At 39.5% G+C, this 24,114-nt stretch overlaps 1 protein-coding gene across 1 annotated transcript; it reads right to left on the reverse strand.

Annotated features, from left to right (window-relative positions):
• Positions 1-438: 438 nt before the first annotated feature.
• Positions 439-20,390, reverse strand: elB (elbow B). Its single transcript, XM_017170766.3, has 3 exons — positions 19,318-20,390; positions 2,059-2,833; positions 439-1,832 (listed from the first exon to the last, which is right to left on the reverse strand). Exons 1-3 carry the CDS (start codon positions 19,384-19,386, stop codon positions 1,063-1,065), a joined length of 1,614 nt encoding a protein of 537 aa, XP_017026255.1. The 5' UTR covers positions 19,387-20,390; the 3' UTR covers positions 439-1,062.
• Positions 20,391-24,114: the final 3,724 nt, after the last annotated feature.

Genomic DNA, 24,114 nt, shown 5'->3' on the forward strand with positions numbered 1-24,114 from the left:
AACTATTGCCAGTCAACTGTTCCACCTCCTCGAACAACTTCTTTTTGGGGAAATATAAAATTTGATTTACTGCCATTCCGTGTCCGTGTCCGCGTGTGTGTGTGTGTATAGTAGCCGTTCCAGTAGCCCGGCTGGTATAATTTAGCGGCAAACGTAACCGAAATGTTATGATTTGTGAGCCAATGGATAGGTATACGTATATTTTTTGTTGTTTCTGGTTGGCTTTTGCCTGCCCTCGGCTATGACTTAAAGTTTTAGGCATCTGGTTTGGTTGCCTGCCAACATTTTTGTGACAGTTTTGCAGAGAAAGGTTCAGAGAGCCAAGGATGAGGGCAAGTTTTAATGCAAGATAATTAATAGATTAAGTTATAAACCTTTGTGTTTTTATATGTTGAACAAAAGCTCCCCTGGAATTATACAAAAAACAACGATTTGGTATTTAATTTTCTTTGATTTATTGATTTCTTTGTAGTGACTTAATTGAACATTAAAATATTGTTCATAATTACACATTTATGTATAGTATATATAGAATTAATTATAAGCTGTTACTCATATATATATATATATTTTACAAGAATTTTACAACTTTAAGTTTTTGGACAATCTTTTCATTTCGTTACTTCTGCAATCGCTGCTTCACTTGAATATAATAAATAATATTAAAATTACCATATGCATTTAGTAGCAACCACGAAACGAACGAGCGATATGGAGCTGCAGCACTATATCCTTCGATCTCAGATATTAATAGCTAGACGCTAGACTCCTTAAGCTTAATTGTAAACACATTTGTATGTAGCTACAGTACATTAGATCACTAGCTTTTCGTTTCACGAGTGAGTCACGTCATAGAGTAGGAAGAAGCCAGAGATACCACTTGCTCTGTCCATCCTCAGGGATCTCTCTGGTCCCCTGGCTCCCTACTCCATGGTCATATACACCAAAACCGCGCACAAATACGACGACTCAAGAGAAGGGGGTTTGATGGGTTTGACTGAAAGCCGACCTCCTCGGCTGGCCGGACCCGGATGCGGATCCGGAGCCCGCCTCGTCGTCCTACTACGGATGCGATGACCCCATCCGGGGCCCATATAACGAGTACGGTGCAAAGTACTGGGCCAGCGCCGGATGCGGGGGCAGTCCCGACATCCCCTGCATCCCCGGCGGCGCCAGCGAGGGCGGCAGCATCGATGGCTTCCCGTACGGATGGTATCGGGCCGCCGACAAAGGACTCAGCGGCGGGGTGGGGTAGGTACGCTGGAACAACGGATGATTGGGCGGAATACCGCCGGCGGCCGCCGCACTCAGCACTGCGTCCGGTACGGAGGCCGTGTGCGTGCGTAGATGCTGAAACAGGTCGTCGGAGGTGCCGAATCGCTTGCCACAATAAGCGGCATCGCTGCCGATCCAGGAGCACACGTACGGCATCTGGGAGGCGGCCGCCAGGGCAGCCAGCTGGGCGTGGTAGGATGAGGCAGCTGCCGCCGCTGCTGCTGCTGCACTGGATGAGCTGGAACCGCCTTGAGAATTGGACTTGCCTCCGCTACCGCTGCCGCCACCTCCGCTGCCGGACACCTCGCATTGCGGACATCCCGCTGGACAGGGCTGCCCGGCGGCCTTGTTGATGTAGTGCGGACTCGCAGGACAGCCGGTGCAATAGGGGTCACGGCACACATTTGGTGTGGCTGCCATCATTGACGGATCCGCCAGACCCTTCATCCGGGCATAGTTCAGATATGGATTCATGGCCGACGCCTTGAACATGGCGTGGTGGGGCGACATCAGAGAGCTGGCGGCCATTAGGTCCATGGAATAGGGGCTGCCGTAACCTGAAACGAAATATATATAATATTGGAATAAATATATAATAGTAGTTTTCTTGCGGTGTAAATTATTTCATACTTCCACCGATAATATTTTTTCCCCCTTTTAATATCTATAAAATTTTTTTATTTTCTTTGCTGTTCTCCTAAGCTCCTTGCTTCTACTATATCCTTCAGGAAAAACTGTTTGCTGTTTTTTTTTCAGAAAACCCGCTGCTTGTGAATCACTCACCTGCCGGATAATAGGATGCAGCTGCTGCCGCTGCCGAGGCGGATCCTTGCTGGCTGGCCGCGTGCAGAGCCTTCACGTAGCTGGCCTCCTTGGCGGCGGCCAAGGCAGCTTCCTGCAAACGATTGGAGCTGGCCGCCGCCGCTGCAGCTGCTGCTGCCGCTGCTGCGCTGGGACTGTGCATGGCTGCCGATTCCTTGGAGCTGCTGCGTCCTGGTGTTGAGGAGGCGGGAGGCAGGCCGGGGCTACCGTTAAGCTGGGCTGCACCGCCACCCATTCCGGAGGTGGGTGTGCGTCTGAGGGATCCAGATCCAGCTGCCGTGGGCGACTCTCGCTGGGAGCTGGCACTTTGGTTTGAGTCGCAGCGCTGGCCGCCGTTTGAAGTCGACTTCGGTGTCTTCACCCGCTGGCCACTGCTGGTGAGATTTGTGGCGCCACAGTCTGAGGCAGCGGCGGCTGTGGTGATGTTATTGTTGGGCTCGTAGGGCTTAAAGGTGCTCGGGGTCGGCTTGCTGCTGTGGGCGGGGGGCAGCTGCTGCTGCTCCACGGAGCCGGTGCTGACGCTGGATGAATGACTGCTAACCGGCGAGGATTTATCGCGTGCTCCGCCATCCGACGATCCCCCCATCTGGCCGAAGCCGGACGCCTTTGGCTGGTGCTGCAGCTGCTTTGTGGACTTCTCGATGTTCGCCGCCAGCAGCTTGGGGTTCGTGGTGTCTGCTCCAATGGCGCTGCATGTTTGCGCCAAAAGCGCCAACGGACTGCTTTTGTTGTCCAGCTGTGGAGTAAAAAGTGAAGGGTAAACGGGGATGAGTTGGGATTCATATAGAGAGGAATAATATGATATGATAAAAAGAGAATATTTTAGATATAATATAGATATAATCTAATACATATTACAAAATAATCATTGTACCATTTAAAATTTTTTTTAATATTTTTTAAAGTTTGTTTTTCATATATTTATATCAGAGATTCATTTAGACACATTTTTTGTATCTTCCAATTTAAAATTTACAAAAAATATATTTTTCATTGATTTAAAACGAGTTATTGGGACTCCCGTTTTGGTCAAATTAACACGTATTCAATTTTAAAGTATTTGAAATATTAAATCTCAGAACTATTGCTATCGATTGCCATCACTAGGCCTGCGTGCGATGCGTTCGTCAGCCATATCGTGCGTTTTGCATCGCCGATAAGATCGCGACCTTATTGTCTTCGGCTCGTATTTACTTTGTTCGGCAAACACTTCTTTGCTGGCCCAGATCTTAATCTTTCACAACAAACTGGTTCGATCTTTAAGGTACTCGTGCTGTCCAGAAACCACATCCTTTCAACGCGGCACACATAACAGGCCTTTATTCGTGAATAATATATTTAAAGTCCCACAAAATATATATAAAAAAAGGAATTAAGGGGCTATTAAAATATTTGAAAGTAAGAGAACGAGATGGTATAACATATACATTTACTTATATATGTCTATATATAGATGGTCATATAATAAAACAATATATAATGTCAATAGAGTTTCGAATAAATGTTATCATACCCTCACTAATAAAAACAACCTGCATAATCTACAACCTTTAGTATTTTTATATAAATATGAATCAGAATATTTAAAGAAGTTTTGTTTATAAATATTTTATATTTATTTAGAAATAACCTTGCACAATATTTGCCCTATTTTATTACCAATTCCATTGCAATCCTCAGGTTTGACACAAATTGCTTTGTGCTATCAACTGTTTGATAAGCTCTTGGCCAAGAATGTAATCCATCCTACATGTTTCGTATATTTATAGCCCCAACTAATGCTCATATTATTTAATCAGCGTTCATCGGGTTTTATGGACATTTATAAATGAGCAATTAGGCTAATGAAATTATTAGCCATTTGTGATATGCAATAAAGGAGTACTAAAGCCATGTGAAGCACTGTGGGGTATGGTACTTGGGACTAATACGTATTATGAAAAAATTTTGTATTTTAATATACATATAATAAAAGAAGTAAAATATATAATCAAAATAATATCAATTATCGATGTTCTTCAACAATTGTTATTTTTAAATTTCAACAAAATTTAGTAGTAATAAGATATTAAATAAATAAATGAAAGGCGAAAAACTATTTTTTAAATATTTTCTGATATATATAAACGAATTATCTTATAAATTTTCTATCTAACTAACATGGGTATCGATATTACCGACCAAATCGCATAGATCTTTGGGTTTATAGAATAAGATCAGAGTCAAGTAAATCATTCGCTATACCTAAAATATAGTTATAATTTTTAACTATATTTAGCAAACCTTTTGTACTACTATTGATGATCGATTGTATGATTTATACGTTTCATTATTATTATTTTTTAATTTACAGCTTTATGCTCATTGCTTTTGCTAGTGAAGACTTCACCTTATAGGTGTGTTGGCAATCTTTACGTATATAAGTAGTTGGCCCATAAAAAACGATCGTATATATCAGCATTTAGAGCTGTAAGAGTGAAAATTACCGATTGAGTAGTACAAAGGGAGACCGTCGTAGTTATAAGTGTACATAAATGAAATGAATATTGCCCACTCACAGTTTGTGCCATAAACACGAAACACGGTTTTTGCAATAAAATCCATTTCGCCGCATGCCATAAATTATGGCGCACACAGAGGAGGAGGAGGAGCAGGCTCTGCGGAGCGAAGGAGGAAGCGGAAAGGGAAAACCCGAAACTGAGGCAGAGTTGAGCGTCCATAACTCATCGCACAACTACACACGTACGAGTACACACACACACACACAGCCACAGCACTATGGGGTTTTTGACCAGTTTTGTGGCATTAATTAATAACTCGGTCAGTTTTGGAGATATCGACATGAAACTTTACCAATCATCATTATTTGTCCCTAGGCACATATAGTATGAAAATCGTTCGGATCAGGAAACTATATCCTATAGCTCCCATAGGAACGATCGGGTAAAAGTAAAGATATATTAATGAAATTTAAGGAGCTTATATTTGTTGCTATTTTAACACGATATAGCAATTTTGAACAAAATCGGACAACGCTTTCTCTAGGAACAAAAATAACCAAAAGACCGGAATTCAGTGTTTTCCCATACAAACAGCCACCAAATTGGCGTTGAAAACAGTGAGGTTATCTAAGAAAAATTCAAATTGCACCAAAAGTGCGGAAAAGTGCACAATAAGACTAACTGATTTTTGCTCAGAATTGACAACGCTACAACATACACTTGGACGCATTAAAAACTAATGCGAACTTCTATTTCAAAACTCTTCCCAAAGTTGAAATTTGTTTCTCAAAATTCAGCTTAAGGTGCATTTATAAAATGACAAAATGTCAGTATAAACAGGCACAATTTAAACAATTAATACACTTAACATGTAGTTAAAATCTGTGAAATCAATGTCCATTAGTTTTTTCCTTCACAAATGGTGTCTTACACGAATAGTTTAATTTCAAAGATCACTTTGTTAAAATGGCAAACTTTGCAGACGTGCTTTCGGATGCAACAGCTGACTTTACAGCTCTGTTGCTAACATATGCTGTTAAGTATTAACATTTTGAGTATGAGGCATAACAGTTCAATGTTTTGTTAATACAATTCCACTATTTTTTTTTAAATTTAAGAACTTTTAAAAAATGATTAAATGCCACAAAAAGTGGTCAAAAACCCCATAGTGCACAGGCACAGGCACAGCGCAAATAATGACGTACACTCTGCATGGATGTATGGGAGCGTAATTACGCTTATGCCCAACTGGCGCAAGTCATAAACTACAAAATATTGAAGCTTTTATAACACTCAATGGGCCGCCATAAATTATTATGATACTATTGTAAAAATGGCAGAAATTCTTATCGGTACTTAAGAGTACTTTGGATGCCCTATAATCAGAGGGGCACTGAGTGCTCACATAAAGTAGGTGCCTTTTGTATTCGTCCCAGGATAAGTAGCCCAGGATGCATAAAAGAAATAATGAGGGGTTTCGCCATATTTTTAATGAATACTTTTTAAATAGTTTTATACGTTTGGAAAGTTGGTAATTAAGTATAAAAAATATTTAATTTAAAATGGGTATTTTATATTTTGTTATGTGCTTATTAAAGAATAGCATAGAGTGCATTTAAGATTTAAATTTATTTATTTATTTAAATATAATTTGAGTAGTAACTAATATTCAGTTTAATTTTTAAATAAATTAATTTCCCTAAATAATATCCATAAGAAAGTGTATAGCATAGGTCACCGGGCTAAACACTCCCCAAATTATTTGATTTGAATTTGTGTGGGGATATTGCTGTGCTGTGAACAGGGCTTTTCCCCTTCAAACCGACCCACTCCGCACCGACACTTTATTAATTATTGGCGCAAACAGAGGGGCGGTGGACCTCACCCCAGTTCGTCTCGATTTTAGCACAATTAGTCATAATTTATTATCATATTGATAAAGTTTCCGTATTGATTTTCGGTATTACGCATATTCGTGTCGCACATTTGCTGTTTTGTTTGTGATTTAGTTTATAAATATTTCCCATAGATAAAATGAGCCATATGGGACTTGTTTAATTTACGATTTGACAATAGCTCCATAAAGTGTAGATATATATTTTATTTATATGGCAACGTCAATTGGCTTGAATGAAGCAAAGTGCAATTATAACCCTGTCTCTGACCTGCGACTATGTTCGTAGAGTAATTGAGGCCACGTTGGGGGTAATTACGACCATCGACTACAGTAACCTAAGCTGTGAAAACTATTTGTAATGATGCCTTAAATATTTTTTTTTTACAAACACGCTAAAATCTGAAAATATATATGTATAACTGTGGAAATACGTATTATTAGCACTTAATTAGCACATAAAAGTGGAATGGAGAACGCGAGAGGAACAAAAACGTAATATGTATAAATTATGAATAATGTGATAATTAAAATGTTACACCTTGTGAAAAATGTATATACAAAACACCAGCTCTAACAAGGTAAACAAACAACAACTGAGCACAACAATAAAAACGGGTGACTACGACAACAGTAGCCCTGGCTGAACGCCGAACGGCTGAGCAAGCTGAAAATAAAACCCCAACTAAAATGCATTTAGTTATGGCTTTTGCACAATCAAGTCACAGCTGCTTGTTAAATGCGTATAATTTAATTAGACACTTGAAACTAAACACACTCAGCTGTCATGATTTGATTTAATTTTATTATCGCCTTTAAATATGTATTTTAAATGCTAACTTGTGTGCTAAAGGTTTTTTGAAGTTGGCTATAAAGTGATATAACACCGCGATGATAGATGTATTTTATTAAGAATTTACTAATAACCTAAAATTGTTAAATAGCCACGTTTAACACAAACAATTCAAAATGTGTTTAACAGTAAAATATGGCCCCTAGCCCCTCTTCTATCTATAAAAAATAACCTCATTTGAAAAGTATGACATTTTGACATACTTTAGCCATAAACACACGTTGACTTGAAACAATAAAAAGAGTCTCCTGTGGCACACAAAAGTAAATAAGAGTAACGTAAATTATAAACAAATAAATGCGGCACGCGAAGCTTTCTGGGTGTCGAACGTCAAAGTGTAGCCCATCAGACACGCACTTGAAGGGCCCTTGAAAAATCAAACTTTATGTTAATATGACAAACAAAATGTTGAAACTTGTGGCATTTTTTTTTGGGAAACTGTCAGTCTCCCCCCCAATCGAATTTGAAACTGAGTTCAATTTGAGGGGGCAGGAGGGAACCCGTCATGATCAATTGTTTGCTTTCGGCTATAGTTTCTTTTTGTTTTTGAGAATTTAAAATTTGATTGAAAATTAAAAATACAAGTGTATGACGGATGGCACTTGAGTTTATTTTGGTTAAATTAAAGCAAAGTAGCCATAATGTGTTTGCTTGTGAGCTTTTTTTACGATATTAGATTTATTTGCCAGTTTACAGCAATAAAAGTTTATCCTAAATGGATTTCAGGACCCTTCTCTCCTTTCATTTTTATCACATTTTCGTGGCAATATTTTGTAAAATGCAATTTTCAAAGATTCTGCGGCTCAGGAAATTTCGTCCCCTTTCCTACATTCGCTCACATTACGATACAGAAATAGCTTCTATAAATATGAATTACAGGATAAGCATAAAAAGCGGAAATTGTGTGCCGCCGCCATCGTCGACGACGCTTTGCATAAGCCAGCGGCAACGTCTTTAGCAGACTTTTCCCCCCCAGACCAAGTCCCTAGCCCCACACAACCTCACATCCCCAGCCCGGCCCAGCCCAGCGCCTGACTCAGTTTTTAAGACGCCCTTGCAGTTTCGCTGGGAATTATAAAATAAGCGATAAAAATGGTATAAAACTTTATGCAGACTTTGTATTTTCCTTCCTTTCTTATTTTTCTTTCGGTCCCCCTCTCTCCTACATCACATGCATAAGACTCTGGCACTGGGAGTGGGTCCTCAGTCGTTATACATATTATGCATGTATATTATATCATTTTGCCTGTTAACACCTTTTTGTATACGCTTACTTATATACTTTTTTGCGTTGTGGTGATAATAAATTTAGCTTGCTTGGGTGAGAAAAGGAACCAAAATTAATGTATAAGAAAAATTTGCATAAATGGCTATAAAAATATTAAAAGCTTTGAGCCCAAGTTGAATTAAATGATGAATCATTTAAGGGGAAGGTCAGATGGCAGCATGAACCTGATTCTGTGAAATTTTTTAAATTATTAAAAATTTCTTAAAATTACTGAACAAGGTATACACATGTAAAGAAGTAAAACGTAGAATTACTACTTGCAAACTACAGAAATATTTGTGTCATCTTTAGTAACTTTTTTCTTTGCAGCCACCCTCCTACACAAATATTGATCCGGCTCGAAGGACCATTTATTATATTAACCAGGAATTTAATGATAATAAGAATTGCATCAAATAAAATGAATTAGAGTTTAAAATAATCGAAAATATGTGAAACGCGCCAGTTGTTAGCTTCTTCACGAAACCGTAACCCCCAAGGCAGGCCGCACCATTAGATTTCACCCCATATAAACTAGTATATACCCTCCTACTTGGACAGACAGACCGACCGACCGACCGACCGCAAATGCAATTCAATATGTCTGTTGGTTTATTTTCAGCCGACACGGCAATAGGAGAAACACAAAACGCTGTCACATTAACTGTCAACTGCCGCAAAACTGGCACTTGTCATATTGACAACTGACAGCGTCATTTGACTGTCAAACTCGGTCGGGCGAGCGGTGAGCGGGTAGCGGCGAGAGGACGCGCAGGAGATGCAAACAAATAGCAAGTAGCACATAGCACAAGGCAAATAAAACCGAGAGATCCGACGAGGCCACCATCCCTGGCTGGCACTCGACTGCATGGCATGTGGCAATGCCTGGCATGGAGTTGCCACTTAATTTGACACGCACACACCGAAGCGCAGCAGTTGAAGTGCACTTGGCGTTAGACAATGTTGCAATTTCAGACGTTGCATGAGTCCCCAACTGTCAGCCATATCATTGCAATTGTCACAGTTGCCGTTGTGCTGCCGTTGCACTCGGAGCAGTGGCTGTGTGCACTTTGAGTGACACATTAATGCCATTTTCATGTGTCACTCTTTCTTTCATTTGAAGCCTGGCTCCCTGGCTCCCTGGCGGGGGGTTGCTGTTGGGTCTCTGGCTTTGGCTTTGGGGACTTTCGGAAAACTTGGCTGGGGTCGTGTCTTGTTTCTCTGTTAGATTTCATGTCAGACTTTTGTCAACATTACGTGTCTATTTAGTTGTCAGTTGGCAGTTGTTATAGCTTCGCCGCTGCAGTTTCTACAGCCGTTGGCCTTTTTATACTCGTATTGTTTCCAGCTTACAGAGCGGGGTATGCAAAAATTTGTTTTTCGTCGCCGCATTCCACGCTTTTTTCTATCAGCATTTTTTTGTTTTGTTTACTTATCTTAGTTGTTTTTCGGTGTTACCGTGCAAATTACCTGGTTGTTGTTGGCTTTCCTATTTGCATGGCGAATATTTTCTTCTATCTTGTGGTTGGATTTGTTTAGTGGCTGCCGACCAGGTTGATGAGTCAAATAAGGAGACATTTGGGACATCTGAAGATTGGTTTTAATAGGTTTGTGCTCATATTGGAAGAATTTATTTCACTAATGAATAATATTTAATGAATTATTACATTAATTCAGATAATATGTTATTCATCTTATGGCTTATTTACAAGTTCAATAAACTTTTAGCAATAAACCATTTGTTATTGCCACTTCTCCAAGCGTTCGATCAACGTCTGTGGCAACAGTGCGTATACGCGATGCAATTAACCCAATGACTTTTCGGCAAATGAATTGCCAATGAATAAGACAACACACACACTTCCCTCTAGCTGCCGAGTTGTAGTGTTTTCTCGCTATTGATGTCAACGCCAATTGGCATATTCCATTATCCCGCTCATCACTCATCCGGCAGCGGCGAAAACATCAAATCCAAATAAAATGCGATGTATTTGCTTTGAGTCGAAGATGAGGCCTCTCAAGGTTGCTCTTAGATTAGCGCAGCTGTCTTGGCTTAATGCTGTTTATTTTTTCAATTCTCGCCATACCCAGTCTACAATTTGGACAACGTGTTTATCAATCATACGCAACGTGCGCCTGTCACCTGCCAGCCTCTGTCCAGCGCTCTGATGGAATGCGTCAACGTGGGCGTTACTTTATGACGGGCTATACTTCCTCCCGCACCAAAAACACACTCCATATATGGCGTTCAACAGAAAATATATAAATACGTATGCGTAAATAAATAATAAACAGCTGCGAGGGTTATTTAATGGCAGCAAAAAACAATTATTTACTTTTGGAATTTTTGCGAAATGACTTGCTTACTTTAATTATCTGTGACTTTTAGTTCTGGCCTAATTAAAGAACACACATTATCTTTTTCTGTGCTGATGAATCTAATATAATGAATATATTATTATACGGAATTGGGGAATTTTTATTTTCTAATTGTGATGAATTTATATGACTCAATTTGTTTACAAATACTTTGAGAAAAATACCCGAAACAATATTTAGCTTTTCTTCTTCGAGCTGTCATCTCGTTAAACATGAGAACTGATGAGCTGAATGTCTATATACTATATACCCCGGCAAACTGGATCATGAGATGAAGGCTTCACGGAATTTAAATTTAGTGCTCTCTCAACGTCCACGTTCACACTCACAGCCGATTATTTCGCCACAAATCTTTGTTGTTCATCAAGAACAATAATTTCGATATTTTATTCCCCCATTTAGTAGAACTCGTATCTATATACGTGCCCGTGCGCCACGGCAGCTGTTGGCCTGGCAAATTAGCATAAAGCCAAGCAAAAGGTGTCTGTCATTGCTGTCAAGTGAATTGAATGCCTGTGCCCACATGCGGCATTCATTAATTCCTACTTTCCGACTTATCCGCGCTGCGTTTGTCGCTCATTTTTTCTCGATTTTATTTTTATTAAGAAAAATCTTTAAGCTGACAGCTGACTAAATTAATTTGACAATAATTAGCATTTCAAGTTGTCAGCGTTAATGAAATTTTACCCGTTCCCGCTGCTGCCTGATCGCACCTGATCGCATAATGAAACCAACGACACTATATAATTTTAGTCCACTGCACATGCAGTATTATTGGTGTCTTCCCGGCATTGTTGGCTGTCAACTGGCGGTGTTGCCTTGGCTCGCCTGTCAAAATGCCAAACCACCGACGAGCGGCGGGGATTCTGGGACAGAAAAGATGCGGATCGGACACGCCCCAGGCCCCAGGCCCCAGACCCGCGAAATGTTCGCTCGGAGGTGTCATTCGCATTTGGCATCGCGTTAATTACGTGTTATTTATAATTATGCCGCTGTACACTTGCGTTGACAAGTGTTGTCAGCATCCCTCCCAATTTCCCGGCGCCCACTCTTATCTGATTATATTTTCTGCTGCAGTTGTGGCCCCTCATTTGGCATAATTCATTTTCCCCGAGTTCCTGTGCGTGTCGGAGGTTTTCATTTTTTATTTGTAGTTGCCACCTATTTTTTTTATTTTGTGTGTTTGGGAGTTAATAATGTTTCCTGGCATTTGTTTTTAATTTCCGCACTTAAATTGAACGGTACTTTAACGGTTGGTTATAGGTAAAATGTACAAAAAAGGGGAAATTATTTATTATAAATTTGTATAGAGGAAACTACTTTTAATAACATATATTTTAATAAGTTATTCTCTATTAATAGTTGCAGCATTATTTATAACTTTCACCCTTAGCCATAGACCACCGTACCTATCCAACAGATAGTGTGCTTCAGACACGACAAACTGAAAGCTTGGCAAGGGAAAACAAATTGTTGTTGCACTTCCGTTGCCAGTCAACTCTGACAGGAGGAGCGCTACGGGGCCAGAGCGGGATCCTCCACTATTTTAGCACTTCGCGTCGGCTCTGCCAAACTGACAGTTTTGTGTTGCACAGCTGTTAGCCCACTTACACGCCCTCAGCCCTCGATCCCTGACCAGCAGATACTACAGCTCGCGAATAAAAAATGCTTTTGGCCCTGTCCATTCTAAGCGAGAAAGAGTGGCAAGCGCGGGACATGTAATACCCGGTAGTTTTGGCTATCTAGATTTTTCTAGTGTAAGCTTAATTAGAAAGACTTGATAAAAAAGAAATTAAATAGAGTAAAGGATACCAATAATACAGCAAGACATTCAAAAATGTCCCATAATTCATTATTTTTACAACACTGCCCAATCACTTATACCATATACCCCCTATGCACACCATGATTACAGGGTATTAAAACCGAAACTAAAGCGGGGAGTGAAAAGGGCTTGGGGAGGCCGACTGAATGACGTGCTGACGCCTCTCTTTTGCTCCTGAAGCCAAAGCTTTCCGTCTGTCTGCATAATAAAATGCGAAAATATGCAAATAGAGCCAAATAACGCTAGCGATGCAACCCAACAACACATGACGGCGGATAGTGGGGGACTCTTCCTTTTTTTTCGTTAGATTTCTTTGCTGCGATAAGCCAGAGAAACAAAACAAAAAAAGCAGCACACATTTCGTTGCATTTTTTATTCGCAAAAGTACGCCGAAATGACAGCGCGACAAGCCAAAAAGACAGCGGAGACAGCTGAATAAATGAATTGCAGTAGGTAAATTTTATTCGCGGCACTCGCTGAGCTAATTTGAATAGGCAGTCACCCCCCAGCACCCCGATGAAGATGCTACCCACGTGAAAAAGTGTGGAAAGCCTTTGTTCGGCGCAAGATATTTGACACGTGATAACGCACGCGGCCAGCCTGGGAAAATCGCAAGAAGGCGTGAGATGTGCATAGCATTGTTAGCTGGAAGGAGGTCTATGCACTTCCTTAACCCTTTTTATTCAACTGAAATTTAAAAGAATCGAAGCTTTTATTAGTTTCCCTTAGGGTTAAATATATTTTCTGACTCATAGACCTCTTCTGACAATTAGTTTTCCTGGTTAAAATTCATTCTGAGCTCTTTCATATGGTTATCTCTATTCGATGTAAACGACTCCCGCCGACCTGTCAGCAACATTTCCTGCGTAAGTCAAACGATTGTTATTCCGACTTGGCATTTGACATGACATTCATGTCATTGGAAAGTAAAAACTCTGACAGAGTCTTTAATTTATTTTTATTTTCCTTCTCTGTTTTTCTTTACATATTGTTTTGTATATTTCAACCTTGCCATTTTTGCCTTGAAGTGTCACAAGCACTGTCTATCGACGCGGATCGGAGGGGGGGCGGCGTTCAGAAAGTGTCAACGACAGTCAAAAGACAACAAAACGAAGGGAAAAACGAAAGCAGAGAAGAGCTAGAAATTTGTAACCGAATAGCAATCAAAAAGTGTCACTTTGACACATGTCAGCTTGTATTTAAATGAACTTTTACTGCCTCTTTCCCAGATGGGGCATATTTCATTGTTTGTCTTTTTTTTTTTTTGTGTCGTGAAAAATTAAAGCAAGTAGGAATTGAATTTCTGGCAAGTGTGTAGCTCTTTTAAATACCGGAATTATATATTGTGTACATGAAACTGTTAAATCATTATTTATCTGGCCACGAAACGAATACCTCAATGTATAAATCGATGGGCGCAGCAGATTATGGATCAATTTATTTCGTTTTGTGTAAAGAGCTGACCATAATTTCCTCATCGCAATCAGTTGAAAGTGCCTTTGCCGGTCGGTCACTTTCACTTTTAATGCTTGCCATAAATTGAGTCTAGCTTGCAACACGAAAAGTAATTTGAAACGCTTTCAAATGACTGCCACAAAATTAATGGACACCAATCAGACACTCACACCGAGTGAGACTCGTTCAAGTGGCGCCAATTAAAATGATTAACATCGCGATAGAACAAACACAAAAAATAAACAACCAACAAAAAAAGAGTCCCCGAAAGTCCGACCAAAAATAAACGGAATGCCCGATGATAAGGCCGCTTTGATAGCTCACAAGTTGCTTCGGCGCATAATTGATGTGATTGAGTTTGATTGTTTATTTGTATTTCCCCTATTCAGGGGATTGATTTGATTGAAATTGTCACCCGGCGCCGGTTTGACCGCTTTCTGAGCTTATCAATATTACATTTGTAGCCCATTTCTGCCCTCCAACCTTCTGGCCGGACATCAAGCCCGTTGGGCTCCCCTTTACCTACATATTTACTCTTGAATGCGGCTTTGTGGCTTCTTTTGAATTTCCCGTTCGGGCTTCAAAAGCAATTTGTGTGCATTTAGCGTCAAATGTTTTGTTGAGCTCTGAAAGCCCTATTTGCTCAATGATCTCTTTTGTGGGGCTTTTGTGAGGGCTTTGGCCTGCTCGCTGATTAATATTTATACGCAATTTTATGGCAATCACTCATACGCCCCATGTTACCATGTGGTGACCAACTTAATGATTGATACCATTTGAAACCCGTTTAACTTTCGACAGATTACTAGGCATTAAGAACGCCGCCAAAATGGTCAAGCGGTTGTGTGGGTGCCGCGGCTTTAAAATCAATTCCGAAAAATCTGGAAAAGAGCTGTACATAACGAATGTCATGTGGTGATGACAAATGTTGTATATTTGTTTATCGATAATTAAATCAATCGTCAAATTCAAAGCTAAAACCTGTCAAATAGAAAGTAATAAGTTTGAAGTGTTTTAGGTTTTAATTTTCCAGTCAAAAATACTAAGGAATATCTGTTTAAATATTAAAAATATGTTAATATTACTTATGGGATATTTTTTTATTATTATTAAATAAAAAGAATTCAATTAGGTCACAACTTTGTATGATAAAATACATTTCAAAGTGTCTTTATTATAGCTTCTAATTTATTTCATTTTATTTATATTATTTTTTTAAGTACTAGTTTAACCCGTTCAGCTGAACAATTGAGTTTGTGACACGACTCATGATGCTGTTAATGAAGATGATGATAATGCAGTTGACAGTTATCAGCGGGAACATTAATTTGATTACTTCTATATGAATTTATAGGTTAATTTGTTGAACATTTTACGATTATTGACTTCGACTGTTTTATAACCCACGCTCTCTGTCCCCATTCCACCAAATCGATTATCTGGGGCCATAATTTGTAATGCCTCGACTTTACTCTATAAAAAAAAACGACTGAAAAAACGGGTTATTATTTTGCGGTTTGAGCGGCGATTGCAATTCATTATCATAGTTGCCGCCTCGCGTGCATTTAAATGAATTCATTGAGTTTCACCCATTCAATTTGTACATACGCAACCATTTAGTTTTCAAAATGATTTGCCATGTCTAGTTATGAGTGTAGTTTGGAGGTGTTGGAGCCACGATTGACGGGCTTAACTGAATGTGAGTACTAGTGCGAGCTATAAATGCCGCTTGATTGTACTCTTCGAATGGATCCAGTGTGGTGTCGGAGGTTTATTGTTGTGGGGTTTCTTTCTTTCTATTTCTTACTTGATATTTATAGCCGCTTATTAATTAAATTGGATCGTTAAATTTATGATCTCACCATAAAGACCATAAATTTCTTAATGACCAGCAGTAGATATCGCTCCAATGACTGTTTATTTTTAAGTCTGTTCTTAATCGGTTTCTTATCGCTCCGTAAGCCCAAGTGTTTTGCAGATAAGTCACTAAAAAAAGTCTTACAACTTTAATGAAATTCCGCTGATTTTAATGATGAATAAATAAACAATTGTGTTTTAATTGTACCATATATATAAAAAAATAAATATTATTTAACTAATACTATTCTAGAAAAGAAAAAAGTCCAGAAAATATATGTAAATTGACTTTTAACGCAAGCCAAACCCCATTAGAGTGCCATAATAATTCATCTGACTGTATATGTATATCTTGTATCTCAGTTGCCTGTCTCGCTTTTCACATATTTAAAATGTTCCAAGAATTAATTAACACTTTGGACAAAAACTATTATTTGTGTGCGAGCAAAAAAAATTAACATGACAGCTCTAGACATGGCAATTTATCACCAACATAACATGCCGGGGCAACTCCATTCCACTCGGCCGCCGCTCTGCTGCCTGCTATTTGGTATTTCTGCTGTTGATGACACTTTAATTAGAGCCACACGCAAACACACAAGGCCCCGGCCCCGGGCCCGGGCCCACGGAGGGGGGAAATTCGCAGAGGAAAAGCAGCAGAAAAGCCTGAGACAGAGCCGTTATGTCAAGCGCACACTTTAACTGCCAGAGCAGTTGTTGCCGGGTTATTTGGTGGCTGGAGATGGAGCTGAAGCTGAAGCTGGAACTGAAGCCGAAGCCGAAGCTGATGGCAACGTGTGGTTAACTGAAATGAATGTCCGACTGCATAAATGGCCGCTTGACTGACACATTTAATTATATTAATGATGTTTGCGGTCAGCTGACATTTGCACTTTATTTACCTTTTTCTGCTCTCGCCGCTCTGCGCTGCTCGGCCTGGCCTGTCAGTTTAACTGACTGGTCTCGAGCTCGCTTTAAGCTCTCTGACATGAGCCGGCCGCACTGAAGCTGACTTTCACGTTCAGATTTTGAGTTATTACCCAACAGATATGTAGCTCCACTCGGGCTTATTTCCATTTCGCAGCCCCGCTTCCTTTTCTGGTCAAAAGTTTTGTAATTTTTCAACATGTGACAGCAAATTATCAACAGTCATTTCGGCGAGGAGATCTCTCTGTATCTGTGTCCTCTGTCTTTATGGTCTGGGCGCCACATAAAAGATATACAAATGATGACACTGACAGCTGTCAGGCTTAGTTTATTTGATTTTATTATAATTAATTATAAGCAGCTGCCATTAATCACTGAATAATTTATACATTCGCAGATAGTATCTCATATATATACTTGTAGCCACCGCCGGGCACAACAGAAGGAGGTTAGGCAGTCACGCAAATGTGGATTCATTCAACATATTTCACGTCAATTATAAGACCCATAAAAGAAAGATATATGTACATAGAGTATTAAGTATTAAAGCTGTGAGCTGAAAGGAACGGTTGTTCTTGCTACAATTGTAAAATTTTCATTATTTAAGTTTATGATTAAATTCAAAAGTAAGTCCTTTAAATTCCATTCTTTTTAAACTTATATAAATTAAAATCGATTGTATATTAAAGAAATCCCAATCTCTATTGTAAGAAACTTAAACAGACATAACCCAAACCGAATTTTACTTCTTTTACGTTCCTAAATGCATCCAAAAAGATTTATGGAATCTGTCAGTCACATCGCCCCGGAACCAGTTTATTATGTGCCGAGTTTTGAGATACGATCCGGTGATATATAGGTTTTGCCTCATTGACGCTGCTGAAAGCTTTCACACGACCAATATGGAAATCGCCAGAGCCCCCGGTCCCACCTAAATCGGTAAATCACGTAAGCTCCGAAAACGCTATTTCAAATTACCCAGTTAATGAATGTACTCATCGTGCTGGTGCCATAAACTGCTTCCGTTCTTTATGAACAAAATGCGCTCAACAAATTAAAATGAAAATTTATGACACTCACGGCAGTTCGAATAGAGAGAGAGAGATAGTTTGGATAGGATACTGTGCAAGGGGGGGGGGCAGGAATGGGACCACAACAACTTTGACTCTGATTAACTGCCGTAGTTCTTCGCTTTTACACCGGAGGAGCTCTGCGGCTGTGCTAGTGTGCGAAATTGCATTTGTTTTCTGTCATTATAAATTCAAATTTGGCGCGCCATAAATTTGAATACAATTTCCAGAGGTGCACTCGACTCTCTCTCTAAACACTTTCAGACCGAGGCAGACCCGGGCAACAGATTTACATAGTTTAATATGAACAAACATAAATAAGTTTTATGTGCAGATATTGGAAAATTTATTGTTCTACGATTGTGAATTCGCCAGTCGTCTTTTCCCTCCTCCGAAAACAGTTCCGTTCGCCAATTCCGGCCAGCAGCCAGCACATGGCTCATAGTCTTAGTCTTACTCTTGGTAAAGTTCAGGGAAGCAGCGTCGAGTGGTGGAGGATTTTTCGCCTGTGGCGAGTGCTTTACAGTCGACATTTTTATTATTTATGAAATATGGCTGGACAATCCATTTTAGATGTCCGAAATGTCGATAGTTTTTTATTGAGTTTTTTTTGAATAAATCTATCGAAAATGTGTCGTAATTCTGTATAACATATTTATAGCTTACAGTTAAATATTAAAGGTAAATATTTAAAATATTTTCCTAATCTGAAATCAATTCGTTAAGCCTTTACACACTTTGTTGGGGGGTTTATACAGGTTTATTCAGTTAGTTATACCAAAGAAAATAATGTATATTTTTATTTAATTTTAGATTATACAAAACGTTTAAGGTTTTAAATGTATGCTTAGCTTCTATTTGCTCTATAAACGAAGAAAACTTTGCTTATGTGTTTACTCATACAAATTTAATTCTGACTTTTATAGATTTTTGTAGTTTACTTCTTTAAATTCATAAAAATTTACTTGTTTCGGTATTAGATAAGGATATATATTTTAGAGCTCATATAAATATGAAAGCAGAAACAAAAAAACTTAAACCCGAGCTTCAAAAAACCTTAAACACTTTCTTTACAGTTAATCAAAGAGTATGCCAGCTTAACTGTCATATTCATCAACCCGAATAAGAATATAATCCCCCAGTTTTACAACCCAAATCCCATATATCGACAGGATAAAAGAGATGAGCTTACCGCTGTTGGGGCAGCTGCAGCTGTCATATAATCCGGCCTTAAATAATGATGATTGCTGGATTGCAGCATTTTATTATAATTTGTTAAATCCACTTTGACGGCTTTTCTTTGGTTGTTCGGTGGAGGTGTTGAGTTGTTGCTTTTGTTGTTCGTTCGACCGCAGCGCAGGAAACGGCAGCGCGCTTAACGGTAAATGCCAATTGATGTGGCGTGTGCTGCCAACTCGTGTGAAAAGCGAGAAGCGGCGCCTGCGCTTTGACTGCAATATGTTATTTTCCGCCGACTTTCCGCTGATTAAGCCGTCCACGTTCCGCGGCTCTTGTTGATGTATGTATGTTTATTTGCGATGCTTTTATTAATTTTTCTGTGCAACCACAATTGTTATTTGCAATTTGATTTCATTAATAATTCAGTGGGGAACGAACGAGTGGGTGGGGGGTTATCATGCGTCGAGTTGTGACTTTCACGCCAGCGGCGTATTAATTTGTTTTTGTTGTTATGGATACGGTTGGCTCCGCTTTAATTGTGCAATAAATTCATTAAGTATTATAATTGCCCCAGCTGGCATTAATATTTATTTCTTGCTCACTAAACACGAAATTCACGAAATATACCATATATACTCTATAAGAATTTACACTTTCTTTCGCTTTTGCTGGCGAATTTGTAATATATATTTAGCGGTTTCCTTTGTTAGATATATATTTTATTTCTTTGGCCTGGCCGTTTTTGGTTTGTGGTTTCGCTCGGATGCCTCGTCGAGGGCGCGTTTTATGATGAGGCACGTACGTGATGACATATATGCTTATGATATATGCATGGGACTGGGACTGGTCCGGCACGGTCCGACAGATGGTTCCGGGATCCAGAAAGTCCTGAACGATGTTTTAAAACTCAGTCTAGTTGTCAGTCACTCGAAAAACGATCTAAAAAATATGCGACCTCGAATGGATATGGCAATATCCGTCGTAATTCCGCTCGCCCGATTTTACGCACTCACAGCACAACACTACGGTCGTCGCACAGTCCGTCCGCTCAGCGCACGTACCAACTTTAAACGTGAAATAACGAAATTCGACTAAAAATCTATAAACAAAATGACGTGCTCCCGCGCTCTCTCGCGTCGCAAGTTGTAGTGCTCGCTAGTTCTCTCTCGCTAAAAACCAGTTCACTCTTTGTTGTGGCGTTTTCGTTTTCGTTTTCAACAAGTGTGCTTTTGTTGTTGTCTGAGGCCATGCGAACGAACAGACTCCCCAAAAAGCCATGCGCTCCATGCCGAGAGCGGTCGCGCTGGAGAGCATTAATAGTTCTCACGAGGCAGAGAGTGTGGAATAACGCTCTTTGCTGAGCGCGCATGCCTTCTGCTGAGGCAGGAATTTGGTTGGGGGGCCGGCGTGCTAAAAGAGTAGTAGCCTCCACAGATTAGTAGTAGATGGGAATCTTGCTGGGGAGAAGTAGTAGTAGTAGATTTGGGGAATTTTGAAACTAAAAGGAATTTTTAAAAATAATTTTTTATGTATTTATTATTTTCTGCAGAGACATTACTTTACTTTAAGTTTGAGAAAACTTAAAATATAAACAACGCATTAATTAAATGATATTTTTAATGGCAAAACATATTTCTTGTTTTTAGCTATACAACTTTTATCAACTTTATAAAAAAATAGAGGGATATATTAGTTTTCCGCCATTAAAAATAAAAATTACGTATACGACCAGTTGGTCATAAACTTTTTAAATATGTAATATTTTGTACTATATATAAAATATACTGTATATAAAAGATTATAGGAAAAATAAGTTTTTACCCCCATTAAAAAACAAAAATTACGTATACGACTAGTTGGACAGATTTTATAGGTTAATCTCCCAGAGTAAAGAAATCTTTTATTAACCGAAAACTACTTAATTCTTATATATCATTTATAAAAGAAATCAAATAAATTATTTTTTTTAAACGTTAATAACTCACAAGCAAAGCTGGCCACACCGACGCTGCTCATTGGACGATCGACGCTTCTGTGTAGCCATTTTGGGTAATTTCGTTGTTGCTGTGTTTCGTGGGGAAATCGTTGCCACATATGTATGTGTGAGTGTGTTTGTGTGTGTGGAGAGCGCACAACGGCGTCGGCCATAATTGTTTACGAGCAGGTGGGCGTGAGGCGCTCGTTAGTGTGTGTGGCGGTGGCCGAGGGGCGGGGGATGTGTTAAAAGGCATCCGCCGAACGAATATGATTTAGTTCATCGCCGGAGAGAGCCAATGTTCCTCAAAGAGCGCCGCCACAGTCGTGATGCGAGAGCAAGTTGCATTGCGCGGAGAGTCAAGACAAGTCCCCGCTACATTTCCCTCGATTCGTACAGAGTTTTCCCCACTGTAAACAGAAAACAGCTGGTGGGAAATCCAACTTTGGTCGGACACACAGACGGAAACGTCTGAACGTGAACCTCGGTCCAATTTCTCACTTTGATTGTGTGAGAAAAGAGCTTCCAAGTTCAATTTGTCTTGCGGAAAAGTAGAGTTTGAGCTGGTCAATTTCATTATTTTTAATATAAACTTTTTTACAAAACTATAATTATTAAACTATATTTATTATTATTATTATTATTAAACTATATTTAATATCCTTTCAACATATGGGTTCCAGCTTTAAAAATACATTTTTTATAGATAGATTTTATTTATAGATATGTTCGATGTATTTTTCGTACATTTCTGACTAAAACATTTCTGCAAAAGAAGCACTAAGTTAGTATTCAGCACACTTGACGCCTGAATCATAACTCCCACCTGATAATGATAATAACCTCCAGGTAAATAGCTCTATTGGGGCCGCAACATCGATAAAAACACAAAAAATGATCGTAAAAACACAACGAAATCCACGCAATTGGTTAGTTATTCAAGAAACCAAATCTGGCCCCAGCTTTATGGCATTAAAATGTTTAGGAGTTAAAAGAGAAACACACAATTATACTAATCGTGGCGCTTTGAATTAACAATCGATAATTTACATATTTCGGCCATATATTGACAGCTGTCGTTGGGGCTGCCGCTGCTGCCCCACGCCTTCTTTGAACATTTTTGGAGATGCTCTCATAAAATGCCCCCGTCGATTGTAGTATTTGTCATGTTCATTAAGAAGCTTTTGAAAGTTTCGCCTTTCAAAAACCATAAAATGTTTATTTAGATGCCACTTTAATGGGGCCGTTGGAGTCAAACGTTTTATGGCTTCCTTTGTTTCACAATATTGTTTTAGTTTCATTTTTCGACTTAATAGACTCATTTCTGGTTCAACACAAAACAATCGAGTTTCAATTAACCGCACAAAAAGTGTGGCATGTGTCCCTGCCGCTCTCGGGGCTAACCACAAAATTAAGTGGCTAACAGTATTTTGTGGCCACAAACGCATTACAAACCACGAAGGGGGAAAAAATATATATAATAGAGAACCAACCGGGCTTGCCCATATCCTTTTTTGTGTCCTCCGCCGCACCCAACCGAATATCCCCCAACAGACACATAAGTAGGGGTGCGTTTTTCACGGTGTGAGGTCCTTTCCTTTCCGGACTTTTGTTAGCATTTTAGCAGTTCATTTGTGCGGTTTTGGGAGTGGGAAAGGATATGGGACATGTGACCGGAAAAGCCCTTTTAGCAGCCCAAAACGGTCACCAAAGTGCTTGAATGCTTGTAAATTTGGACAGTATTTTAGCCAGAATTTAAGCATTTGACACTGAGTTTTTTCACCGATTGTGCTAATCTCAATGTAGCCTGTTAAATACATTATTAGAAACATTTAAATTATTGTTGGTTTATAAAAACAAAAAAAGCTAAAATATTGTTTTATGCATAAGTAGGAAGTGGAAAGTCCGTAATGCAAGTGATATCCAATTTGTTTGCAGTGTCTTCATTTGTATGTACATTTATAAGATATGCCGCAGTCGTTGGATTCATCTTCTCACCCGCTGCTCGATTGCAGTTAAGACTTTTTTCGTTTTTCCCGCTCCCCTCATCTCCTTGTCCTTTGGCTGTATTTTTCCAGGCGACTTTCTTGTTGTATATGTGTATGAATTATACGCTGCACACTTTTTAACCCTTGGCATATTTTACAAGCTGCTTTACTTTCCTCCCACTTATGCTGGTACTCGCCAATAAACATACAAACGCACTTACCCACTGCTCGTGTATGCATGTCATGATTGTGTGTTTGTAGGTTTTTCTCTTTTTTCTCCTGCTTGTTTGTCGTGGCCTCAAGTGCGCCGAGCGAGTTCATAAATTTGCCCACTGGGGCGTATGAGTAATGTGCCAAAGGAGCTGCGCTTTCTTCATGAATAAGTGTGGGGGCAACTTTGCAAAAAGAGTTATGAAAAACAGGAGAAAAATTCAGAAAGACACACCCAACATATGCTAGCATTGCTTTAATTTCTTTCCTTTGCATATATTTCCTATAGGACATAGTTGAATGTTGTTCAAGTAAAAGTTTTTAAAACAATGCGTTTCCTTTTGGTTGTTTTTCTCTCCATTACGATAATTGCACAATCTGTGCCTTGGTCTTGGGCCAGTTTTCCTTTAGTTGCTCACATCCGGTCAACTGTCGGCGTTTATAATAATTGCAGTTCATTTGCATGCCCGGGAAAATGCAGCTCCCTTCATCTTGGCAGTTGTCGCCTGTCGCCGCCTCTCATGCGGCAACAGCAACTGTCGCCGTTGCTGTCACTCGATGTCGCAGCGCATTAGAATATGTTGCATGCCCCCCCGTACCCTGTCGCGTCCTCTACCTCCCCGCCATGCATGCATAT

The sequence above is a fragment of the Drosophila kikkawai genome, chromosome 2L (genome assembly GCF_030179895.1).
Source record: "Drosophila kikkawai strain 14028-0561.14 chromosome 2L, DkikHiC1v2, whole genome shotgun sequence".
Lineage (NCBI taxonomy): Eukaryota > Metazoa > Arthropoda > Insecta > Diptera > Drosophilidae > Drosophila > Drosophila kikkawai.

What these genes read in the sequence shown, in the direction of transcription:
- elB (XM_017170766.3), bottom strand. Translation starts at nt 19,386, where the DNA reads ATGCTGCAATCCAGCAATCATCATTATTTAAGGCCGGATTATATGACA. An exon ending in CTGCAGCTGCCCCAACAGCG is followed by an intron (nt 2,834 to 19,317) that starts GTAAGCTCATCT and finishes TTTACTCCACAG; the next exon opens with CTGGACAACAAAAGCAGTCC. An exon ending in TGCATCCTATTATCCGGCAG is followed by an intron (nt 1,833 to 2,058) that starts GTGAGTGATTCA and finishes ATTTCGTTTCAG; the next exon opens with GTTACGGCAGCCCCTATTCC.